Here is a 23,864-nt window from a genome sequence, read left to right on the forward strand (position 1 = left end):
ATACCTATACAGCGTCTTCAGCAATACAGCACACACATTTGCAACTCCAAACGCAAAAATATTCTTACGTTAAAGATTCTAGAATCTAGATGCTAGCTGTTTATCAACGAATAGTGCTCTCTCAATTGCACAGTGAAAGTACATGTAAAATAGTTCATATTGCTAGGTGATATATCGTACACTTTGGGGACTAGGCAGTCAAGAAAATGAGGCCCAAAATGTCAGTTAAATATTGGTAAGTGTTAAACTGGTCCATAAGCATATTTATCCCGGGGAAAAGCCTACAAATGCTAAATTGGCTGTTTAAGTAAATTTAGTAAGCCATATTCATCTAAAAACATTGGAAGCACCATTTTTTTTAACAAAATGACAATTTATATTGTATATAATGCACTTTTATGGTAACGCGTTTATCTAGATACAAATAAAAGAATAAAGAACAGAAAACAGACAAATTGTTATGTTCGTACATAGACCCATGTGCTGTATAAAGCCACTCATTGAGAAACGTACGGTTATGATCAATTAAGAAGCATTTTCCATATGATGTCATCATAAGGAAGACACATATGACATTAGAACACGTGTGTCTATATTAACTAAAATGCATTTGCTGCTTTTATTAACTAAATTGCAGTTTGTTTCTTGTAATCATACCCGAGTTTCATTATTTTCCTACAATTAGGATTAAAACAGTATTTGCAGGTTTAATTGAATTGAATCCTTGTTGTGCAAAGGCCCTCTGCCTGATAAAGTGTCTATTACATGTATTATAATGCAGTCCCTGAAAAAAAAAAAATGTTTGAGAAAAATACAGGAAAGGAGAGTACTTTTAGAAATTTTCAGTATTCTACTTTCATTTTTTTACATTGCTTCTTTTAAAATGTACGTATAATGGTACTTTATGAAAGAAAACTTTTTCATTCTTGCCTCTTCTTTAGTTTTGTATTGATATTTGGATTATGTGTACAATATTGATGGTACATTTATTGCTTGAGTAAGGGGTGTTTCTTCCTCACATTCCTCCCAAACAAGAGACATTAATTATTGTTATGCCTCCAGGATGTCCCATCACTGGGGATCAATCCCTAAACTGGCTTCTCCTAGCCTCTAAAATTACATTTAAAGCAGCAATACAGCTTAGCATTTAAAAAAAAAAAAAAATTATTACATAAATGAAGCAGGGGGTCTCTGGAGCTGAAATCCGCTAATTTCAGCTCTGGGGACCACCTGCTTCGAGAGATACACACCTCCATAAGGAGTACTGGTATCTCTGCTGAGTTTAATGCCCCTGTTCACACGGGCCAATAGGAAGCCGCACAGGATGACGTCACGGCTTCCTATTGATCGTGTGACGCGGGACATTTAAAGCCGCCATTAGATTAGACGCATCGTTCCTCTGCCTGCAGGGTTATCCGCGCCACTGCAGAGGTAAGTATCTCCGGAAGCAAGGGGTCCTCCCGGAGCAGAAATGAGCGGAGTTCAGCTCCAGAGACCCCTTCTTCAAACCAGTATTAATATATATATATATATCTTTTAAACTGACCCGTATTTCTGCTGTACAACGCTAGTAATGACTTACAAAGGTCTCAATGACCCCCCCCCCCCTTACATACCTAAACGCCCCCTACCTTCTGCACATGACATCCACCTTTCCTCCAAACTTATTACCTCCTCTCACTCTCCCACCTGCAACACTTCTTCCGTGCTGGCCCCTCTCTCTGGAATTCCCTACCAGTTATCATCAGACTCTCCCCCAGCATTTAGATGTTTAAAATCTCCCTGAAAACTCACCTTTTCAAGGAAGCCTGCTTGACATACCTCTAATATCCTACTCCCCTTCCCCTCCAACCCGGTTGGGACCAGTTGTGTGACTGGACCAATACCCACCCTATGTAAAATACCCCCCAAAGAAAACCTTAATGGCTTGAGCTGTCAAACTGAGCCATATTCTAACCCAGTGATTCCCAACCAGGGCTCCATGAAGCAGTCTCAGGGGTTCCTCCTATGGACCACAGACCCCCCCCCCCCACCCCTGGGGGTGTTTTTTTTTGGTATGTATTTTGAAGGGTGGATTGAGAGAGAGTGGGGGTAATTGACGGAAGGTAGGGGCGAGTGAGAGGAGATTGGGGGGGAGTGAGAGGGGGGAGGGAGGGAGGGAGTGAGGAAAAGAGGGAGTAAGAGTGAGACGCAAGGGATAAATACATGCGAGGCGGGAGGGGGGAAGAGTTAGTGAGATGGATGGGAGAGAATTACATGGGTAAAGGGTGGGAAATAGAGGTGGCTCGTGAGGTGTGACATTTTGTGACTGACCCCTGTCGAACTTAATATGTATCAGCCAGATATGGGTTACCCGAGATTTTTCTAAATACTTCAAGGGTTCCTCCAAACAAAAAAGGTTGGAAATCACTGTTCTAACCTGAGCTATACCTTATCCTACAATAAGCAGCTACCTTACCTTGTTTCAACATTGTCCCTTATTCCCTCTAGAGTGTTAGCTCTCATGAGCAGCACCCTCATCACCTTCTGTATCTGTTTGTGCAGGTTTGTCCTTATTTCTATTTGTATGTAACTAGGTTTATGTAATTATCAAATCTCTGTATCACGCTGCAGAATATGTTAACCCTTTATCCTAATAATAATACAGTAGTAATAATAATTAAAAGGTTAGTTAAAGAAATGTCTGTTTTTTAAAAGATTTGAGCCTTATGGATTTCCCCTAAAGGCACACTTTAGTTAAATAAATGGTTGGAGGCATTGAAACGTATTATCAAAGCGACAATTCAAAATTACATTGTGATTTATTTATCTGTTACATACCAGAAAATGAGATCTGCAAATGTTTATGGGAATAGTACATCCACTAACCAAACTTTCTCCTTTACCTCATCTACTTGAGGAGTCAAGCAGTGTACAGCAAGGTTAGCAGGGAGGTACTCAAATTAAAGAAATGATCATTAGGTCATTATTTCATCTCATTATTAATTGCTGAATTCTTAAGAAATTGTTGACTGGCATTTGTCTGCCAATTATAGTTGTAGACTGAGATGGATATTTTATACACAAACAGCAAGCTGATATTGTACAAGCTATGTTGTTCTCTAATAAGTAATTGCTGGATGTGCATGAAATATCCTTCCTTTCTCCTTGGGTGTAGAGATATGCAGAGCTATTTGTGGTAACATCCGGCAACACAAGAATTAATCTTTCATGTCATTTAGCTAAATTATTATAATAAAGTTTGAACATTACAGATATTGCCACACCTTCATTTTGAACATCACAGGAGATGGAATTCATAAAAAAAATAGTCTGAAGGAGTCTGTCTCTCAAGATGTGGTCCTTGCAAACCCCATATATTGCCTATAGCAGTGGTTCCCAATATTTTTTACACTGTGCGCGTCCTGCTACAAAATATTTGTTCCTCGAACCCCCAATTAATAAATCTTGCTGCCTACTCATCAGACTATTGCTAAGAAAATTGTTTGACCTATCCCAGGCAGTATAGTGTTTTGAGCTCTCAGGGGGAACACACGCTTAATAAGGTCACAAACTGCACCTCAGTGTGTGCAGACATCGTGGGTTGTATAGCTGTCAATTACTGCGGGAGCTTACCAAGTCACGCACCACAATGCCGTACCACTGGATTGCACAATGCATTGTGGGGAGTGACTTTGGAAGCTCCTGTTGTAATTGACAACTATAACCAGGACCGTCGACAGGGGGACACAACCGGGATTCCTGTCTCGGCCCGTCAGTAGGCCCAGGCCCACTACTGGCAATATGTGCCAGATCCATCAGAGCAGAGGGGGTCTGCTGGAGGGTGTTCCTAGAGGTGCCTTTCAGAATAGAGGAGGCCTGCTGGAGGGTGTCTGCGGAGGTGACTGTCAGAGACCGATGGAAGAGAAGGCCTCCTCTGACAGGCACCTCCGTGGGCACCATCAATCCTCCAAGGCAGCAGGCAGGAAAAACTCTGCTCCACAAGCCTCCCCCCTCAGATTTTGCCCTCCCTGCCCCCAAGCGCTTAATAATACCACCAGGCCCATACTTCTATCTCTTTCTCACCTCCCTCTTCACCCCCCTCCCCTCCCAGGCTCATATCTCCTTCCACAAAAGAGACAGACAGAGCCCCTAGTGGTAGCACTCTATTCCTAAATGATATGGTGATTATTTAAAATAACTTTATTATTGACATAACGTTAAAATATTGGGGTCTAAAACAAGGATTAAATATTCCAAGTGTGTGTGTCTCTATTGGATTAGTGTATCCAGAAGAGTATACATAATTGGTTTAATGTCCAGTGTTAGGGTAGTTCACTGGCCCTAGTGTTCCACATATATAGTGAATTGACTAGAGTTCTAGTGGATTGTCAGCAGTTAGAGCCACTCATGCAGTGCCCCAGTAGGATATACTAGTTGGTGCTCTTAAGTATGGGACCTATGCTGTGCTATTGCGTGATGGCAGCTTAAGCATATTAAAGTTGTTGTATAGAACAAATCTTGGTCTAAGTGCACCTATTTTATGTTTCCGTCACCTCCCTATACATAGGTGGTGTGTTGAATAGGGTGTATGGTGCCTGGTACATAAACATCTACAATGGTTGATGTCTGAGGTATGCTGTATACTAGTATTGATGAAACTATACTGGTATATATTGTGACACTGCTATAACTATGTTCTGAATAGATACCAAGTTAATAGCTATGTACTGTACCTTTTGGGGTGTAATGTCGGTCAGTTGAGAGACCTGTCCCCATTTGGCACAGTGCTATTGCATGTGTGGTTGTGTTCTGGCACTCCAGGGGTTAATTTCTGGTTAGGTTTGCCTATTGCTAATACGTATAGTACCCTATGAGCTGCTTGCTGTATCAGGGAAATAGCATTGTGGCTTCCTTGCCTAGTTAGGTAATGCAGTGTTGTGCCAGATATATATGTTGCCTTTACTGGTAGGTGACTACTGAGTCCATTGGGACCCTAATAGTCTATTAGTGTGCACTGGAGGCGCCACGCTGACTCTCTCAATATCACTGAGTCAGTGTATGTGAACGCGAGCACCTCCGCGTGCACGTGGTCACGTGCTTGCCGACGCGCGCGTTTCGCGAGTGCTTTTTCAAGGCTGGATAGTCAGTGGGATTCCTATGTCTGAGTAAGGTATTTATAGCTCTTGGATTAACCTAGAGTAACCCCATTGGCCAATCGCGCATGCTCTCATAGAGGCTGATATGTGTAGTTGAATACAGCTCCGTGTCTCACTGAATATGTGGGACTTTGGGAATGTTGAGGCATGCTGGTTTTTTGCTTCCTGCTTGCAATGTTTAACAGTATGTCAGTTAGTATGTTTATAATTGCTTGCACTGTTGTGACACCATGTTTATTTAATGTCAATAAATGAATTCAATATATTTTATGTTTGTCTGGTTTGTGAATCATCAGTTCATGGGCTTAGATTAATAAATTGATTGACTGGTACAAATTGAGTCATAGGTAACTAGATCTTATTCAAATTGAACAGAACTTAGATGTTATTAGTTGATATGGAATGCGAATATTTTCTTGCAGTTCTATATAAAGGGACTATAAACGAAACCTTCATTGAGGCCCTTGGGTGTTAATGCTTTGAGATTATAGATCCATCGAGCTTCCTTCTGTAGGAGCACAGTGTCTATGTCCCCTTTTCTCTGCCCTAGGGTAAATTGATCTATACCTGTAAATTGTATAGATTTAAGATTGCCTTGTTGACAAGAGTTGACATGCCTCGCCAGTGGGGTGTCTACATTATTCCGTATTGTGCCTAAGTGTTCCAATACCCGTTGTTGGAATTTGCGTTTTGTTTTGCCTATGTAGATCTTCCCACATTTGCAGAGGCCTTGGTATATCACGCCGATACTTTGACAAGTGATGAATTTCCTAATCTGGAACGTTTTTGAGTTGTCCCAGTTTTGGAATATTTTGGTAGTGTGAATGTTGGGACATGCTTTGCAGTGGTGGCATGAATAACTGCCATTCGGTTTAGATGGTAGCCATGATTGCATGGGGACTTCCGTGTAATGGCTGTGGACTAGGATGTCTTTAAGGTTTTTTGCTCTTCGGCTCACCATTGATGGGTGAGCAGGGATGACTTCCTTAATGTCCTCATCTGCCTCCAAAATATGCCAATGTTTTTGGAAGATTCCCCTGGCTAAATCCCACTGTTTGTTATACGTGCCTACAAAACGTACCACTTTGGGTTCTATGGTTAGATTCTTGTCAGTTAGTAAGTTTGAGCGTGGAGAGTGTTTAGCTCTCTTGTATGCGGTTTTGATACTCTTATTACTGTATCCTCTTGTTTTGAAACGTTGGGTCATGGTCTTGGCCTGCGCTTCAAATTCTGCAATCGTACTACAGTTCCTCCTGAGGCGTAGGAACTGGCCTACTGGTATTCCCCTAATTAGGGTGTTGGGGTGATGACTTGAGGCTTCTAATAAGTTGTTAGTGGCTGTGGGTTTACGATAAACCGTTGTTTCTATCGAGCCATCTTTCCCCCTCGTTAGTTGTAAGTCTAGGAAGCAAATGGTGTTTCGATCAAACTCGAGAGTGAGGTGTAGATTAAATACATTCCTATTAAGAATGCCAATGAATTCTTTTAACAGCAGTGGTGTACCCTGCCACAGCATGAACACGTCATCTATGAAGCGCGTCCAGAGTACGACGTGCGACGTGTACTGTTCCATTTCTTCAGTGAAAACATGTTTGGCCTCCCACCACCCTAAATAGAGGTTTGCATATGATGGTGCACATTCGTGTGGACACGAAATGTGCACCATCATATGCAAACCTCTATTTAGGGTGGTGGGAGGCCAAACATGTTTTCACTGAAGAAATGGAACAGTACACGTCGCACGTCGTACTCTGGACGCGCTTCATAGATGACGTGTTCATGCTGTGGCAGGGTACACCACTGCTGTTAAAAGAATTCATTGGCATTCTTAATAGGAATGTATTTAATCTACACCTCACTCTCGAGTTTGATCGAAACACCATTTGCTTCCTAGACTTACAACTAACGAGGGGGAAAGATGGCTCGATAGAAACAACGGTTTATCGTAAACCCACAGCCACTAACAACTTATTAGAAGCCTCAAGTCATCACCCCAACACCCTAATTAGGGGAATACCAGTAGGCCAGTTCCTACGCCTCAGGAGGAACTGTAGTACGATTGCAGAATTTGAAGCGCAGGCCAAGACCATGACCCAACGTTTCAAAACAAGAGGATACAGTAATAAGAGTATCAAAACCGCATACAAGAGAGCTAAACACTCTCCACGCTCAAACTTACTAACTGACAAGAATCTAACCATAGAACCCAAAGTGGTACGTTTTGTAGGCACGTATAACAAACAGTGGGATTTAGCCAGGGGAATCTTCCAAAAACATTGGCATATTTTGGAGGCAGATGAGGACATTAAGGAAGTCATCCCTGCTCACCCATCAATGGTGAGCCGAAGAGCAAAAAACCTTAAAGACATCCTAGTCCACAGCCATTACACGGAAGTCCCCATGCAATCATGGCTACCATCTAAACCGAATGGCAGTTATTCATGCCACCACTGCAAAGCATGTCCCAACATTCACACTACCAAAATATTCCAAAACTGGGACAACTCAAAAACGTTCCAGATTAGGAAATTCATCACTTGTCAAAGTATCGGCGTGATATACCAAGGCCTCTGCAAATGTGGGAAGATCTACATAGGCAAAACAAAACGCAAATTCCAACAACGGGTATTGGAACACTTAGGCACAATACGGAATAATGTAGACACCCCACTGGCGAGGCATGTCAACTCTTGTCAACAAGGCAATCTTAAATCTATACAATTTACAGGTATAGATCAATTTACCCTAGGGCAGAGAAAAGGGGACATAGACACTGTGCTCCTACAGAAGGAAGCTCGATGGATCTATAATCTCAAAGCATTAACACCCAAGGGCCTCAATGAAGGTTTCGTTTATAGTCCCTTTATATAGAACTGCAAGAAAATATTCGCATTCCATATCAACTAATAACATCTAAGTTCTGTTCAATTTGAATAAGATCTAGTTACCTATGACTCAATTTGTACCAGTCAATCAATTTATTAATCTAAGCCCATGAACTGATGATTCACAAACCAGACAAACATAAAATATATTGAATTCATTTATTGACATTAAATAAACATGGTGTCACAACAGTGCAAGCAATTATAAACATACTAACTGACATACTGTTAAACATTGCAAGCAGGAAGCAAAAAACCAGCATGCCTCAACATTCCCAAAGTCCCACATATTCAGTGAGACACGGAGCTGTATTCAACTACACATATCAGCCTCTATGAGAGCATGCGCGATTGGCCAATGGGGTTACTCTAGGTTAATCCAAGAGCTATAAATACCTTACTCAGACATAGGAATCCCACTGACTATCCAGCCTTGAAAAAGCACTCGCGAAACGCGCGCGTCGGCAAGCACGTGACCACGTGCACGCGGAGGTGCTCGCGTTCACATACACTGACTCAGTGATATTGAGAGAGTCAGCGTGGCGCCTCCAGTGCACACTAATAGACTATTAGGGTCCCAATGGACTCAGTAGTCACCTACCAGTAAAGGCAACATATATATCTGGCACAACACTGCATTACCTAACTAGGCAAGGAAGCCACAATGCTATTTCCCTGATACAGCAAGCAGCTCATAGGGTACTATACGTATTAGCAATAGGCAAACCTAACCAGAAATTAACCCCTGGAGTGCCAGAACACAACCACACATGCAATAGCACTGTGCCAAATGGGGACAGGTCTCTCAACTGACCGACATTACACCCCAAAAGGTACAGTACATAGCTATTAACTTGGTATCTATTCAGAACATAGTTATAGCAGTGTCACAATATATACCAGTATAGTTTCATCAATACTAGTATACAGCATACCTCAGACATCAACCATTGTAGATGTTTATGTACCAGGCACCATACACCCTATTCAACACACCACCTATGTATAGGGAGGTGACGGAAACATAAAATAGGTGCACTTAGACCAAGATTTGTTCTATACAACAACTTTAATATGCTTAAGCTGCCATCACGCAATAGCACAGCATAGGTCCCATACTTAAGAGCACCAACTAGTATATCCTACTGGGGCACTGCATGAGTGGCTCTAACTGCTGACAATCCACTAGAACTCTAGTCAATTCACTATATATGTGGAACACTAGGGCCAGTGAACTACCCTAACACTGGACATTAAACCAATTATGTATACTCTTCTGGATACACTAATCCAATAGAGACACACACACTTGGAATATTTAATCCTTGTTTTAGACCCCAATATTTTAACGTTATGTCAATAATAAAGTTATTTTAAATAATCACCATATCATTTAGGAATAGAGTGCTACCACTAGGGGCTCTGTCTGTCTCTTTTGTGTATCTAGTTACATGCCCCTTGCAGCACCACTCCCTCTATAATATATCTAAGCTGAAGCGGGGGCACACCATAAGTTTCTCATATCTCCTTCCCCCTGAGGGACACCGTATGCACCGTTGAGTAGGGTGATCAATTAAGGGGCCAGCTCTTTTCATTTGTCCTGGGCCCCAAGATTTCTGTTTGGCGGCCCTAGCTATACCACCCATGCTGAGGTGCAATTTAGGACCTTTCCAAGTGCGCAAACCCCACAAACTCCCCACCATTACATATATTTTGGGGCAAACACCTTGGAGCCCCCAGGAAAACCCATAGGGGTTCCTGAACCACCTGTTTGGAATGACTGGCCTTCAGGGAAGAACATGTCCCATTTCACACACAGTGGCATCACAAATTAGGCAGGAGCAACAAAAGTGAAACAACACCCAAATCTCAAACTACCATGTGGACAATATATATGAATGGGGGGAAGGGAGGAAGGAGGGACTCTCGAATCAGCTTATTTAGAGTAGATCTATTTTTAATGTGGATAGCACGGTGCAGTAGGGACAGATATATGATTACATAGAAAAGAAAAAGAAGTCCCTGTTGAATGCACACAGTGTGATGATGTATGAACTAGTATACATTTAAAACTATTTTATTGGAACAAATAAAAATAAATATAAATGATTGGTTGGTATGGTGAGCCTATGGCCAATCTATTGGACAAAGATCCCTAAAACTTAGATTCAATGCAGAGAGCTGACTGCAGTGTTCAATATATATTGAATCCACCTAAAGGTTTCCCAAATGTATCTGGGTGTTAAAATAATTCAGTATCACCATATCTTTTTTACATAAACTCCAGGTTCACTAATTGAATCTGAAGCACAATAGTTGTCCCCTTTGATTGCCCAGTGTGAGTCCGTACAGGGGTGCAGTCACTCAAACTTTAGCTGCATTAAAATCTAGTGAAAGTGCACACATAGAAAATAAAAAACCTATGCATGGTCATGATACTCAGGTAGGTTGGATTACACAGGGTTAAGCCTTCTTTTCTCGTGAGGGTAGATGGAAAAATAGGCAAATTGGTAACACGTATTATAGCAGTAATAGTCTACTGGTTCTGCCTTAGAGTATGTATAGAAAGGAGCATTATAATGACATTAACAAGCTCCCCATTTTTAGACACACATAGAACTATTGTTACTGCTCTACTTTAAACCCTCACTGCTACCTGCATTACACCAACACATAAGGTACCAGGGGTAGAGAGAACGCTGGTGTCTCTATTTAGACACTACAGATCTCAATTTGATGAGTTACTATATGCAAATAACGAATTGCCAGCATAATAGGAGTAGGCACACTAAGCGTGTATATATCCTGGAGGCACGGATCTACGTCCGTATCAAATTATAGCCTCCGTCAGTACTCTCTATGTCATTTGGATCAGTGGCACATTTGTAATAGCTTCATAGCAACTTCAAACAGCAGTGTATTCAAACTGCCGCTTCCCCCAGGACAGGAGTGCTGTGACATCAGCGCACACCACCTGACGTACATTTCGCATCACACACTTTCTCAGTGTGACGTTCGGCGTTAGGTTCCGCCCCTGTGACAGGGGTCCTGTGACGACACGGGTGACGCACCGCAGACCAGGAAAGCTACCCACAGGCGCCGTCAGACAAGGAGATACCTCCAGGTTCGGGCTTAGGCCCCACACCCGCATCACATCCCGTGACGACACGGGTGATGCATCACGTCCGCAGGAAACCACGCACAGGCGCCTTATTACGAAGAGCACGAGAGGGGTTAATCCATAACTCCACACAAACCCAGGATCACCTGCACCTGTGGCTCACTCCGCCTCCGTTCTACCATTGGGCGCTTGCTACCGAGTGGGCGGTTCAAAGTGTGGCAGCTGCTTGCTGGCTGCTCATTGGTCACCTGCCTTTTATATGCTCAGCTAGCCTTCTGTCAAATTGGCTGAGCATAATTCTTCGTTCCTGAACGTAGTGCTTACCTCAAGCTTCTACTGCCTTGTCCTGTTGCCTTGTGCGTTTTTGATCCTGTCTTGTTTCTCAGGGTTTTGACCTCTGCTTGTACCTGGACCCCCAACTTCTCTCTACCTCGACCTCGGCTTGCTTCTGGACCTTTGCCTTCTCTGCCCCTGGACCCCGGCTACCCTCTACGACCATCCGACTTCTCCAACCCTTGACCACGGCGAGTATTACGACTATCCTCACTTCTCCAACCCTGACCCGGCTATACGACTATCACTCTGCACTCTGGACGCGCTCACGCGGCTGGAGGTCGGTGTACACTAACATGCCCAACCCCGGCCTCGTCTTGTTTGTGGTCAGCACCCGTTACACTCAAAGGTGGAACTGCCCAGTCAGCGGAGGATATATTTATACAGGTCAAGTTGCTATGGATACAGGGTAAGTGTTAACCTGTATTATTGCTGGTTTATGTGTTCCTAGACACAGTGTAGTTTCGTTAATTCAATGATGCTACTTGGTACACATGTTGTTTAGAACTACATGCAACAGCTCAAATGAAATTAAGAGCAAGAATAAAAACAGAGAGAACTACATTACTTAGAGCTTAATGATCGGTGCAGATGACCAAATACACAGCACATACATTATGCATCATAATAGCCCAGCTGATAGTATTCCCTTGCAATGCACATATAAGTGTAAAGTAATAGGTTAGCTGTTTTTTACTTTGCTGAAGATGGTATATAGTTTTAGATACTGAGCCAATAAATATTTAGGTATTTAGGTATACAGATGGATACTCCTTAAGGGCACAATATTGCTTATTCTAAGGCTAGGTCCCCGCTCCAGCCAGCCCCTTCCCTCCTCCCTGGCTGTCCCCAGTGGCACCTCGCTTCCCGACTCACTACACACTGTGACGCGTCAGCCAGCAGGGGCTACAATAGGATTGTGATCCCGAGCGGCGACGTGTCACGTAGTGTGGCAGGGAGCCAATGAAGAGAGATTGCCGGCAGGGGGGTGGATCCTTCATCAAGGTTCTCAGAAGTTTGGGTGCAGAGTTTGCTCGCTTCCTCCCTCTCTGGGCTTTGTGGCTCAAGTCTGGTAGTATGGTAGTTGAAGTGAGAGTTAAATCAGCTGCTTGTGACTGGCTGGTTTGTTTTTTCGGGTGAAAGTTTGTGGTGTCCGCCTGTGTGAGGGCTCTGACTGGGTGCTGCGCTGTTTACACACACACACACTACACACACACACGCGGATCAGAAAATGTGCATCATAGCCCCGCCCACCCGACCCATTTTGCCCACCCCCCCCACGCCTAAAAGCGGCTCCCTACAGACCGAGGTGAAGTGCCGAGTATGTGCCACCAGGACGCAAGGCGGGTGTGCCGGCGCCTGCAGCGGGGCCTTAGCCTAAGACAGTGCTGCTAGAGTCATTTTACTGAGATTCTTATCACATTATAATCTGATTGTTTGCAGTGTGTGCCTGAGATAATACCTCAGTGGTTATATTACCTCTAGAGTAATTTAGTAGATATTTACGCAAAGTTATTAAATACTTTGGAATAACCATGGGTAAATAATAGATGGAGGGAGAGAGGGTAAATTGATTCACACAAAAGGTGAAAAAACAAATCCCTCTTTTAGTCCTTGGGGGGCTAGTGTTCCGAGATTCTAGATCCATCTGGATTCTTTTTGTAGGATCCCTTTGTTCAAATCTCCACCTCTCGGGCCTTGGGGTACATGTTCAATGCCCATGAATGATAGGCCTCAGGTGTCCCCTTAATGGACCTGGTGAATATAGTTCACCAGAGGTGTATCTAGGTGATTTCTAACTGCACCTAGGTGCTCCAAAACCCTGCGGCGTAGCTGTCTAGTTGTTTTCCCTACATATTTTTTCGGCATATACACACTGCTTGATATATTACTCCACTGGATCGGCAGTTAATAAATTGTTTGATAGTATAATTTTTGCTGTCATCCCAATTGGAGAATGTCTTAGTCGGATGTGAGAATCTTTGTTAGCCAAGTGTCTTTAATAGTTGGAGTAAAATGGCTGTGTACGAGTTTAACCTTGATATTGGGCATTCTCCTACTTACAAAAGTAGGTCTTGGCTTCAAGAACTGCCGTAAGTCATCATCCTCGAGGAGGATGTGTCAGTGACGATTCAGAATATTGTTGATCTCGGGCCATTAGTTATTAAAAGTCCCTATGAAGCAAACTATTTTATCCTCCGATATAGCTTTCTTATTATCAGAGAGCAATGAGCTATGGTCAGTATATTTTGCTCTGTTATAAGCTTTTTTTACAGATTTCCAGTTCCAGTATTCTTGCAATGCATAGAGGTCTGTAGGAAGCCTGTGGACCTTCTGGCGATTCTTGAATCCAAAAAGGTCACTTTTTGTCCACTAACCTCATAGGTTAAGCGCAGATTTATATCATTGGTGTTTAATACTCGAACAAACTCCTCAAATAGTTGTTGTGGCCCTTGCCAGAGAACAAGAATATCATCGATATACCTCGCCCATAAGAGGATGTTCCAATAAAATGGTTTTAAATTTATACTAGTTCATACATCATCGCACTGTGTACATTCAACAGGGACTTATTTTTCTTTTCTGTGTTACCATGTGGACAATCTCAAATTATTAATAATATATTAATAATAATAATAATAATAATCATAGCATGTTCTTGTATATTGACACATATTTTTTTTCTTTCAAGATATGAATGCCACTGGTTGACTTTAATGTGTTGGATAACTCTGTACTATAAACACTAAACCCACGCGTATAACCCACCCATCACTAGAATGTTTTCAGCAACTGGACATGAGGGAACACTGACCCAGTTTCCTCCTGCAATTACACCAGGAATTAAGATATGTTAATTTATTTAGACATATTTAATATTTTTCTCCAAAATAGAGATAAAATCAGCCTCCACAAATGTCCTATTTAACTGTCTGATGCTTTTTGAACCATGGATCATGATTTTATGAAAAAAGTAGACAATAGTGGTACATTCCGACATCAAGAAAAATCTTATTAAAAATGTAATGAATTGTTCAATATCAAAGGCTTCACAGAGAACCAAGATAACGCAATACAAAGGAGGTAAAGGGAAATTCCTATTGACAATAGTTTTTCCCAAAATGTTGAGGCTTCTCACGAGGTGGCAGCAGGCTTAAGACGCTTTGACCAAAGGGTTAAACTAAATTACCCTTTTTTCAAGAGAATATATAGGTATTGCACTGTGTATTTTTGTCACATTGTAAGTAGATTTGGGCATCTTTGTCTGTTTTTTGTTGTATACATTTAGCCACGCCACTAGCACTCCTTTTGACACTTATATATATATATATAATGTGGTAATGGTAGGGGTTTCTTTTCTCAGAGCTTGTTGGGTATCTGTGTGTTTATTAACTGTGTGCAGATGGTCTCAGCTGCTTTTGGGAGGGTATTGGCCCATCTCCCCAAGGTTTAAGCTCGCCCCTCCCCACTTTCCAAGTTGGTAGGTCAGATTCATTTTGCCAGGTTACGACAGATCCAATGTGATCATTCTTCCTGTAATTATACAGGTTAATAAGAATTTAAACCCACTGAGTGTTAGGACCTGCTACGGTCATGCCTTGAAAGTGGCAGCAGGCTTAAGACACTTTGGCCAAAGGGTTAAACTAAATGACCCTTTTTCCAAGAGAATGTGTATTTTTGTCCCATTGGAAGTAGCTTTGGGCATCTTTGTCTGTTTTTTGTTGTATACAGTTAGCCACGCCCACTAGCACTCCTTTTGACACTTTGACACTTTTACACTGCTTCAGCACAGGCTGCTCAATCAGAGGCTCAGTCAAAGACTGAGATTGAGCCACCTGTGCTGAAGCAGGGACTGATTAAGCCACCTATGCTGAAGCTGGGATATCCTGAAAACCTGACTGGTTGGGGGTGCTTGAGGACTGGAGTTGAGCGCCCCTGGCTTAAGTTACAGTTGTATCTGCCAGACAGCTAGTGTAATTTACCCACCAGTAGCTAGAACAAATCAATTCAACTTTTACAAATCCAAATATTATTTAGTCAATACCAGACCTTCAAATCGTATTACTATCTGGAAGTTTAGGATTACCTCACGCTTCCGGTCACAACTGTTAAAAACAGAAAATTAAGTATAATTTACGTTAAGTTTCACCTCTAGTAGAAGCCCAGCCACAGATAGGAGACAAAGGCAACACAATATGAGCATGGAAACTACAAAACTGTGCACCGAGAACACAAAATTCTTATGTGGTAAGTTTTTTTTTTAATTGTTAACGCTGATAAACACTGATTTTGTAATAAAATAAAACACCAGGAAACCCCTCCCCTCTCTCCCACTGATTTTACAAACAAAATAAACACAGAAAACTACAATTTCTATGTAATATGTTCTACCTGTTTATTTTCTGTATGTGGAAATGGAATACATAAATGCAGTCCATCAATATTTTCTATAGCCATGTTCTCCAACATAAAGTACATTATCTGTAAATAGTGTTCATGCGAGGTTTGGTTACTATCTGTGTTTTTACATACTGTATTCAAATACTGTTGGTTACTATCTGAGTTTTTACATACTGTATTCAAATACTGCTTATTCTAGATAAAACAATAGGATTTAGTGCTCGTTTAGATTTCTACAATGTTGGCTTTTTTGTTTATGCCGGTGAAAGATTTATGAGCTTTTAAATCCAGCTAAAACATTATATTGACGCTCGTGTAACAATAGTAAAACGTTCCTGCATTATTTATTCCAAGAATGAGTAACTGGAACCATATCAAGCAGCAGTTCGTGTTTGTGTGATTGCAAGGTATCAAACGAAACATTCTGCAGTTTATATGCTGAATATCATCTGACTCCAAAAGGGTGAATTTAGCAACCGCATGATAGTGGGGAGCCAAAAGAAGAGGAGGTCATGCCAAATGTACAGGGGCTCTGACAAAGCTGTGTGCATGGGGGACTTGCAATTAGCTTCATTCTTTCATTACTGAGAACTTTGGGAATGACAGGTTCAAAGCCAGAGAGGATGGTAACGTCACATGTTAACCAATAGAGTAATAAGTCAGAACAAAAGTAAGGTACAAGTAATAATGGTTAAAACGAGTGCAAGCCTTTAGGCCTACTTATAACCTAGCCATTAAGGTTACAAACCCATTACAGAAGTGTGATGGTTCCAATAAAAATCTATTTATTTTTAATGAATACACTTTAAACTTTGACGTTGTAAAGAAACGTGGATTTATTTTGAGGGGGGAAATGTCTCTCTCCCTTTTGGCCTTTTAGTGGAGAATATTGCACACATCATTTTATAATGAGGTAAAAAAAAAAAAAAAAGATTTGTCCCAGTGTTTTGTAGGATTATTCCTTCTGGGTGTCAAGCAGAGGAACACCAATTTTTGAGGCTCTTCAAACACAGATTAGCAACAAACACCCCCACAGGCCATACACTCATTTCCAGGACCCCGCTGTCTGGCCGTGAAAATGGGCTTTTCCAAATAATGAAATGGAAAGATTGCAACGGATTTATATCATGTTTCATGATTATTTGGTTTGAAAAAAAAAATATATATATATATATATATATATATATATATATATATATATATATAAACACACTCACACACATACATACATACATACATACATAGAGTAGAAACCAAGGTGGCACGGAAGGAAAGCGTAGTATAGGAACAGAGTAGTCTGATCACCTAATAAATTCACATACAGTACAGAAAAAAATATCCCAAGTGTGCTGGACTTCTACTGTACATTGTTTTAATGTGTGTGTGTGTGTGTGTGTGTGTGTGTGTGTGTGTGTGTGTGTGTGTGTGTGTGTGTGTGTGTGTGTGTGTGTGTGTGTGTGTGTGTGTGTGTGTGTGTGTGTGTGTGTGTGTGTGTGTGTGTGTGTACGTACACAGATGCACACTTTATAATTCTACTTATTTACTGTTGGTCCAATACATTATTTAATTTAAAAATAGTGCGCATTGTTATTGTTGATAGAAATAGGAGATACACTTATTCATATCATTAAAAAAAAACAAAAAAAAACATAGCATTATTATTATTATGAATATACCCCAATAACTATCATTTGTAACGCATGCTGAAAACAGACTAAATTAGACATGACCCCCAACAAACAAGAATCTCCTCGCCATATATACCATGCTGTATACAGTTAAATAAGATCGGGTGGTACCCACGTCTCAGAGCAAAGCAGAGAGGAATGAAGTTACATTTACCGTATCCGGTAAGCGGAGACCCCCTGCCCCTGTTACAGATCCGAGCCGGGCTGCTTGGCACAGACACAGGCGGGCGGGGACAGCTCGGATTAACACCCCCTGCAGCATCACCCGAGCCCTTCTTATCGGTGGACTTGTAGCGCCTGAGCTCCAACGCCCCTCCAGCAAACTCCTGCCTGGGGGGGCTGCGCTGGGCACTCAGCTTTCTCTTCAGTGTGCAGGACATGCCTGCCAGTCTCACATGGTGTGTGTGTGTGTGCTGTGTGTGTGTGTGTGTGCTGTGTGCAGGTAGAGCGCTCACACACTGCCCCGTGCTGCAGGGTCTCCTCTGTGACCCAGAGCCCCGCGCCTGTGCTGAGGGAGCAGGGGAAGCTGGCACCAGCTCTCATCAGGCTGTCCTGCAGGCGCACTCAGTCCTGGGTGGGCAGTGCCTGAGGGCGTGGTGTTTACTTCACGTGGCGGATGTGGCTTTAGCTGACACTTGTCTCTGTGGGGTGTATCGTACTTTTATTGGCGAACAAAAACAGAACAATTCTGACTTGTTTCAATCATTCTTTTAACAAAATTTATGAAAACGTGTTTTTATTTTTTTTGCACCAATGGACTTTATGCGGGGTCCCCTTTTGCTTCTTAAAATAGTTCAGTTGTCCATTAAAATAAATGGAGAATGGTGGAGTCGCTTTTACTTTTTGACCTATTTTCTGTGCCCTGATCTCTTAGATATGTGTCACGTGTCCCCTCCTATTCTGTCATATTACTGTTATGTATACACCAGTTTTGTAACAATGTAAACGTTACTTCAGTGTTACACAGACATGTCTCACCTGGATCAATAAAAAGCACTAGGTGAGTCCAGGGTGGCTGCTACGGGACTTGCGCACGCTTGCGCGCGCATGTCAGTCGTAAGTTCGGGTTCTTCGGTGGGAGTGTTCAAACTGAAAGCTCCACCGGCGGCAAAGTGCAGCGTTGACGCTGCTACACTTTGCCGCTACAACGCAAAATGATATTTGGGGCAGCAGTCATGTCACGTGAGCTGGTTCAGCGAACCAGCTCCGTGACACGTTCGCACCCCCCCACCCCCCCTCCCCCCGCCACGCTCCCAAACGCCGCGACCCAACTCCTGCAGCCTGGGCACAGATCGGCGGCCTGTAGGAGCATGCGTGGGAGCGTCCGTAGCAGCCATCCTGAACTTGGCCTTAGAAGGGGTGATGTATGCACCCCTCTTTTATATACATTATACATATAAACTATGCTAGTAGGCAAAACCTACAACAAAGTATCCGGCCTCTCCTCCTTCTCTTACTGTGCACCCCACAACTAGAACAGTCTACCAGAGACTCTCACAGTCGCCACCAGTTCTTTCAAAACTAAAGCTGTCTCACATTTTAATCTGGTCTGTAACTGTTACATATACGCCTATAACATATATTATCTCTTACTGTGCATGCAATGTCTTGTATATGACGTATAACCCTGCTCACTTAATGTAACTATGTATTTGCAACCATGTATTTGTCATCATAACTCTGTGCCCAGGACATACCTGAAAACGAGAGGCAACTCTCAATGTATTACATCCTGGTAAAACATTTGATAAATAAATAAAACAACCTGGAGCTTCCCATTTTTGTTACATCACTGAAAAGTGCATTTTCTGACACCATTTTGTCAACAATGGAAAAACTGATACATTCATGGGTATTTATAATATTTACATTTGCTGCCAATTTCAGGTGTGTAGGAACCACTTCGGCTTGGCCTTCCAATCGCTACTTATTAAGGAACTCCAGTGTAGCAAGAATCTCAGAAAATACTCCAAGTGAAAACATAGAATTGACTACTGTAGATTAAATCCATGCTTACTATTAATGACAAATACAGTTTCATTCTGCATGTGGAATATGTTTAGCATGCCCCCCAGTTTTGCCCAATTCCATGTTCACATTTAAAAATTAGTACTACTTGCCATGGACTACATCCTGCAACTCTTTGATAAAGCGCTATAGCAGCGTGAAACGTGTCAGAATACCTACCTGCCACCTTCCAATGTTGTCACCCTACTAATAAAGTCATTTTTTAACCATTGATCGGCTTAGCCAAAGTTTTTAGAAACGCTGTGCTCCACTTTTTTCTCCATGACTGGATTCCCTCTGCATCAGGAATAATGCCGCACCGATTTAGGAATGCCACGTTTCACACTCTGTGGGACCAACAGTTTATGTATTCAAGTTTTCCATGTGCAAAAAGCACTGAGTGTGTCAAAGAAAGTAAAATCCATTTAAGCACTGATCTTTTTGTTTTTATAAGTGTTATTTTTGCGCCAGAGAAACTGATACGTCAACTCTCATTTCTTTCTCATGTGTAGATAGAGAAATCTGTACATTCAGGCACAATAAGGGCAGCAATATAAACATTTCCAATAGAAAATAAGCAGTTTAGTTTTTCTTAACCAAACCAGGATCTTTCCAGGAGAACGGCAACAGTGATCATGCCTTCAGCATCCCTCACACTCTAGAGATGATTAAATATTAAATGTTGCTGGCTTCTGGGAATGCAAAATGGGCACTGGCAAATAAGCCCATTCCAATTGGCCAAGTCATCGGATGCTCCCCTTGGAGTGGATTACTGGGCTGGTTCAATGACAATGGCAAATGCGTTGTTTAGCTCACGAGCAAGTTACCTGCAGGTGTAGCCACTTTTAGTGCTGGCACTACCTATTAAAAACAAATTAAATTATATATGGTGGAAGTGTTTCCCTGGACCCATCTGACCACTGGGCGATCCCCTTTTCCTGAATGCTTAGGCTGAGGAACCGCTGCACGCGTCCTTTTTTCGCAGTGAACTTTTTTTGGCGCGGGGTGCGTGGCCAAAATGGGTTGGGGGCGTGGCTAAAACGGGTCGGGGCACGGCCATTGAGCCCGGGGAGAGGGGTGGAGGAAGTTGTGGGTCCGCAGGAGAGGGAGGAGGGGGAGGGGGTGTGGGTCCGGGAGGAGAGGGGTGGGGGGAGATACAAGGGGGCAGATTGATCGGGCTGTAAAGAGCTGTAAAATCGTCGTCGTCGTCCCCCGGGCTGTGCGAAACACACAACACACACATATATACACATATACACATACATACACACTTTCCCCCCCTATCTTTAGGAGGTGTGGAAGCTCTGACAGCTCCAGCCCCCGGTGCTGATAGGCTCACCAGCGCACCACGTGACGCGTCACTGCTCGGGATCACAATCCTCTTGCATCCCCTGCTGGCTGACGCGTCACAGCGTGTAGTGAGCCTTGCAGTGAGGAGGGACTGGGGCCGGCTCGGGAGGACATCAGGGGCAGGTGAGTGACGCTCACGCGTGGTGACCAGGGGCGGATTTCCCATAGGGCTAAGAAGGCTATAGCAGAGGGCGGCAATTTTTTTGGGTGGCAATTTGTTTCTGTGGGCCTCACCTTTTCCGTAGCAGGCCCACTCCTGTAGCGTTGCATCATCATGGCGGCGCAACGTCATATTACGCAGCGTCACATGCCGTTGCGACAACTGTCACCATGACAATGCGGCATCATGTGATGCTGTGACGTCGCGTTGCCATAACAACGCGGCGTCAAGACGTTGTGTGCTGAGGAGGAGGGCCACCCCACAGCATACAGGCGGCAAAAAGCTACATTCGTCACATGAACTAAGTGAGCGACTTTTTGAACAAGTTTCCCATTGGTGCACAGTGCTTCGTACTCAGAGCAGAGACATATAATATAAATTAGACTCACATATTCACATGTATCTGATTTGTGAATCCTGCAATACTGAACTTACACTGTCTGCTTATTGAAACAGTAACTTTAATACACTCATTCATCTTCAGTGTTCATCTCCAAGCTGCATACACATTTTGCTTATTGTGCAGAATACTATGGGGCCTAATCTAGTAGCTCCGAATTGTGACAAACGGCTTGTAAAGACCACTTTAGAAGTGGATTGGCATGTTTAGCTATTCTGTAAGCCCTTCCCGCATGTCCAATCCATGTCTAAATGACTTTTTTAGAAGTGGATTCGCTCTAGCTCTGCCAATCCGATCGGTTTGTCAAAAAAAGTCTCCAATGCGCATTTTTTTTTTACTAAAACTGCTATTTTAGTAGCTCCGTTATGCAAACTGTTTCTAAAAACGAGCATTTTTTCAACACCACCTAAAGGGTGGCAAGCTTGTATGACGAGTTACATCCAGAGCCTATGTCAGGCTGGGGGTGAAGTTAGCACCACCTGAGGTCATTCTGCTTTAAAAGCAAGTACAATCCGGGCATTTTGGCTGTTAACCCGTTCGGTTTGTAACTTTTTATAGACGTGGTTTAGAAGAAGCGGTTTGCAATAGAGAATAGGGTTTTCTCCCACATTTCATTCCGCTACTATTGAACATGGAAAACCATGCGGTTTGGCACTGACAATCTAGAAGCTTCGAGAAGAGGCCCCATAGGCTGACCACACAAATAAAGAAAAGCACCGGCAACTAAAGAAGCATTTCCTTTCTAGTTCCCAACCAGTTCAATCTTAGGCATGAAGATGCCACAATACCATATAGCTTATTAAACTGAGAGGTGTTAATGGATATTACCAAGCCAACAAACCACTAACAAAAAAAAGCATATGCTGATATCAGTCAAATATTCCACATCAATGTCTGATGAAGTAAAACTAAAATAAATATCTTCATCGTTAAACAAAACATAAACATTTCAAATGCTCTCAAATTAGCTCCGTTAACAGTAAACCGTTTATGAAATATTTAACATAAGATGAAATACGTTCATATTTAATTATTGTGAGCTACCTCCCTCCATTGGCTTAAGTATTTTATAGTTAAACATGTTTAATCCGGTGGGTATTAAAGCAAGCACTAAGAGATGCAGACAACCAAAGTTTCTGGCACACGAGTAAGAGATTAAAAGGAAATAGTGTGTCTAAAAATAAAGCTGGGATCTGTAAACAAACGACTGAAGTTACAAAGTCAACATAAATGACAGCTTTTCACTAATGTATCATTGTGAAGTAATGATGTTAGGGTCTATTAAATGGAAAATCAATTGTTTTTTTCAAGCTGTGATGATATATATATATATATATATATATATATATATATATATATATATATATATGTTTTTTAATGGACCAGCATAATATATTATTGTGTTGAATGAGCGTTGACGATCACATGAACGCCTTCTTCAGAAATGCTATTACACACATGCAGATATAGCTAAAAATGTTACCAAAAACAGTTGCATTCACTAAGCTCATTATCTATGTCTATTTACACATCTTCTTTATTTGAAAGCTCTCTAAAGACTACACACTTGTTAAAGTCATGCTGCTTGCTGCAAAATGAGTATGACACACCAGGTGTGAGGTCAATTTCATTAAGATAGAGCTTATAAGGTGAAGAGTTGCTTAAAGTTCCCACTGATCATTGTGCACAGCACGATTCTAATGATCAAAATGCTGGTTTTCCCCTTGAATATAACCTGCCTCTTTAATAATGTACATTTTTTTTAAAGCTAATTATAAGAAGCACAAAATGTCAAAATGCAATATACAGGTCATTACTATTTATTACAATGGAGGTTGAGCAAAAAATTAACACCTGAACATCCACAAATGATCCCTTATTATAACTAACAAGTCTAGGTACCTCGGCAGTGTAGTAGTGAGAGATACCAGGGGATAAAGTCCGAAATATTATTGTTTGCCACAAGTTTTTTTCAAGTAACCGGTATGTCTGTGTCTAGGAAGCATTATTGATGGATGTCCAATAAAGCACTTTTTGTTTATAACAAGGATGGGCGCCAGGAACTTTTATATTTAATCATCCACGCCCAGCCTGCACTTACCCCGCACTCTGCTAAGGCCTGAGAGACTGAGCACTGCCACGTACAGTAGATAGTAAATCTGATGTGACCTCCTTTTGAGCCAGGTAAGGAGGGTTACACTAGAGTCAGACTTGTCTCCATTATGATATTCCTGAGGTCATCTGAGATTTCATCAACATTTCAGATCTTCAAAATGAGGAGCTGTGAAGGGAGCTCTTCTCCCAACTGCTTGAAGATTTCAGAAGCGATTTCAGCAGCTTCAGATACCTTGTTGCTTTTTTCACCTTATCAAGGGGTTGGA

At 42.2% G+C, this 23,864-nt stretch overlaps 1 protein-coding gene across 2 annotated transcripts in view; it reads right to left on the reverse strand.

Annotated features, from left to right (window-relative positions):
- Positions 1–18,100, reverse strand: part of ANO4 (anoctamin 4) — a 192,579-nt gene extending 174,479 nt beyond the window's left edge. The window contains exon 1 of one of the 2 annotated variants that reach the window (XM_075600676.1): positions 17,721–18,100. In XM_075600676.1, coding sequence (XP_075456791.1) covers positions 17,721–17,946 — 226 coding nt within the window. In that variant the 5' untranslated portion in view covers positions 17,947–18,100. Of the gene's footprint in view, positions 1–17,681 lie in introns of both variants that reach the window. The other variant, XM_075600675.1, reaches the window with a different exon arrangement.
- Between the last annotated feature and the right edge of the window lie 5,764 nt (positions 18,101–23,864).

Source organism: Ascaphus truei, chromosome 5 (genome assembly GCF_040206685.1).
Source record: "Ascaphus truei isolate aAscTru1 chromosome 5, aAscTru1.hap1, whole genome shotgun sequence".
Lineage (NCBI taxonomy): Eukaryota > Metazoa > Chordata > Amphibia > Anura > Ascaphidae > Ascaphus > Ascaphus truei.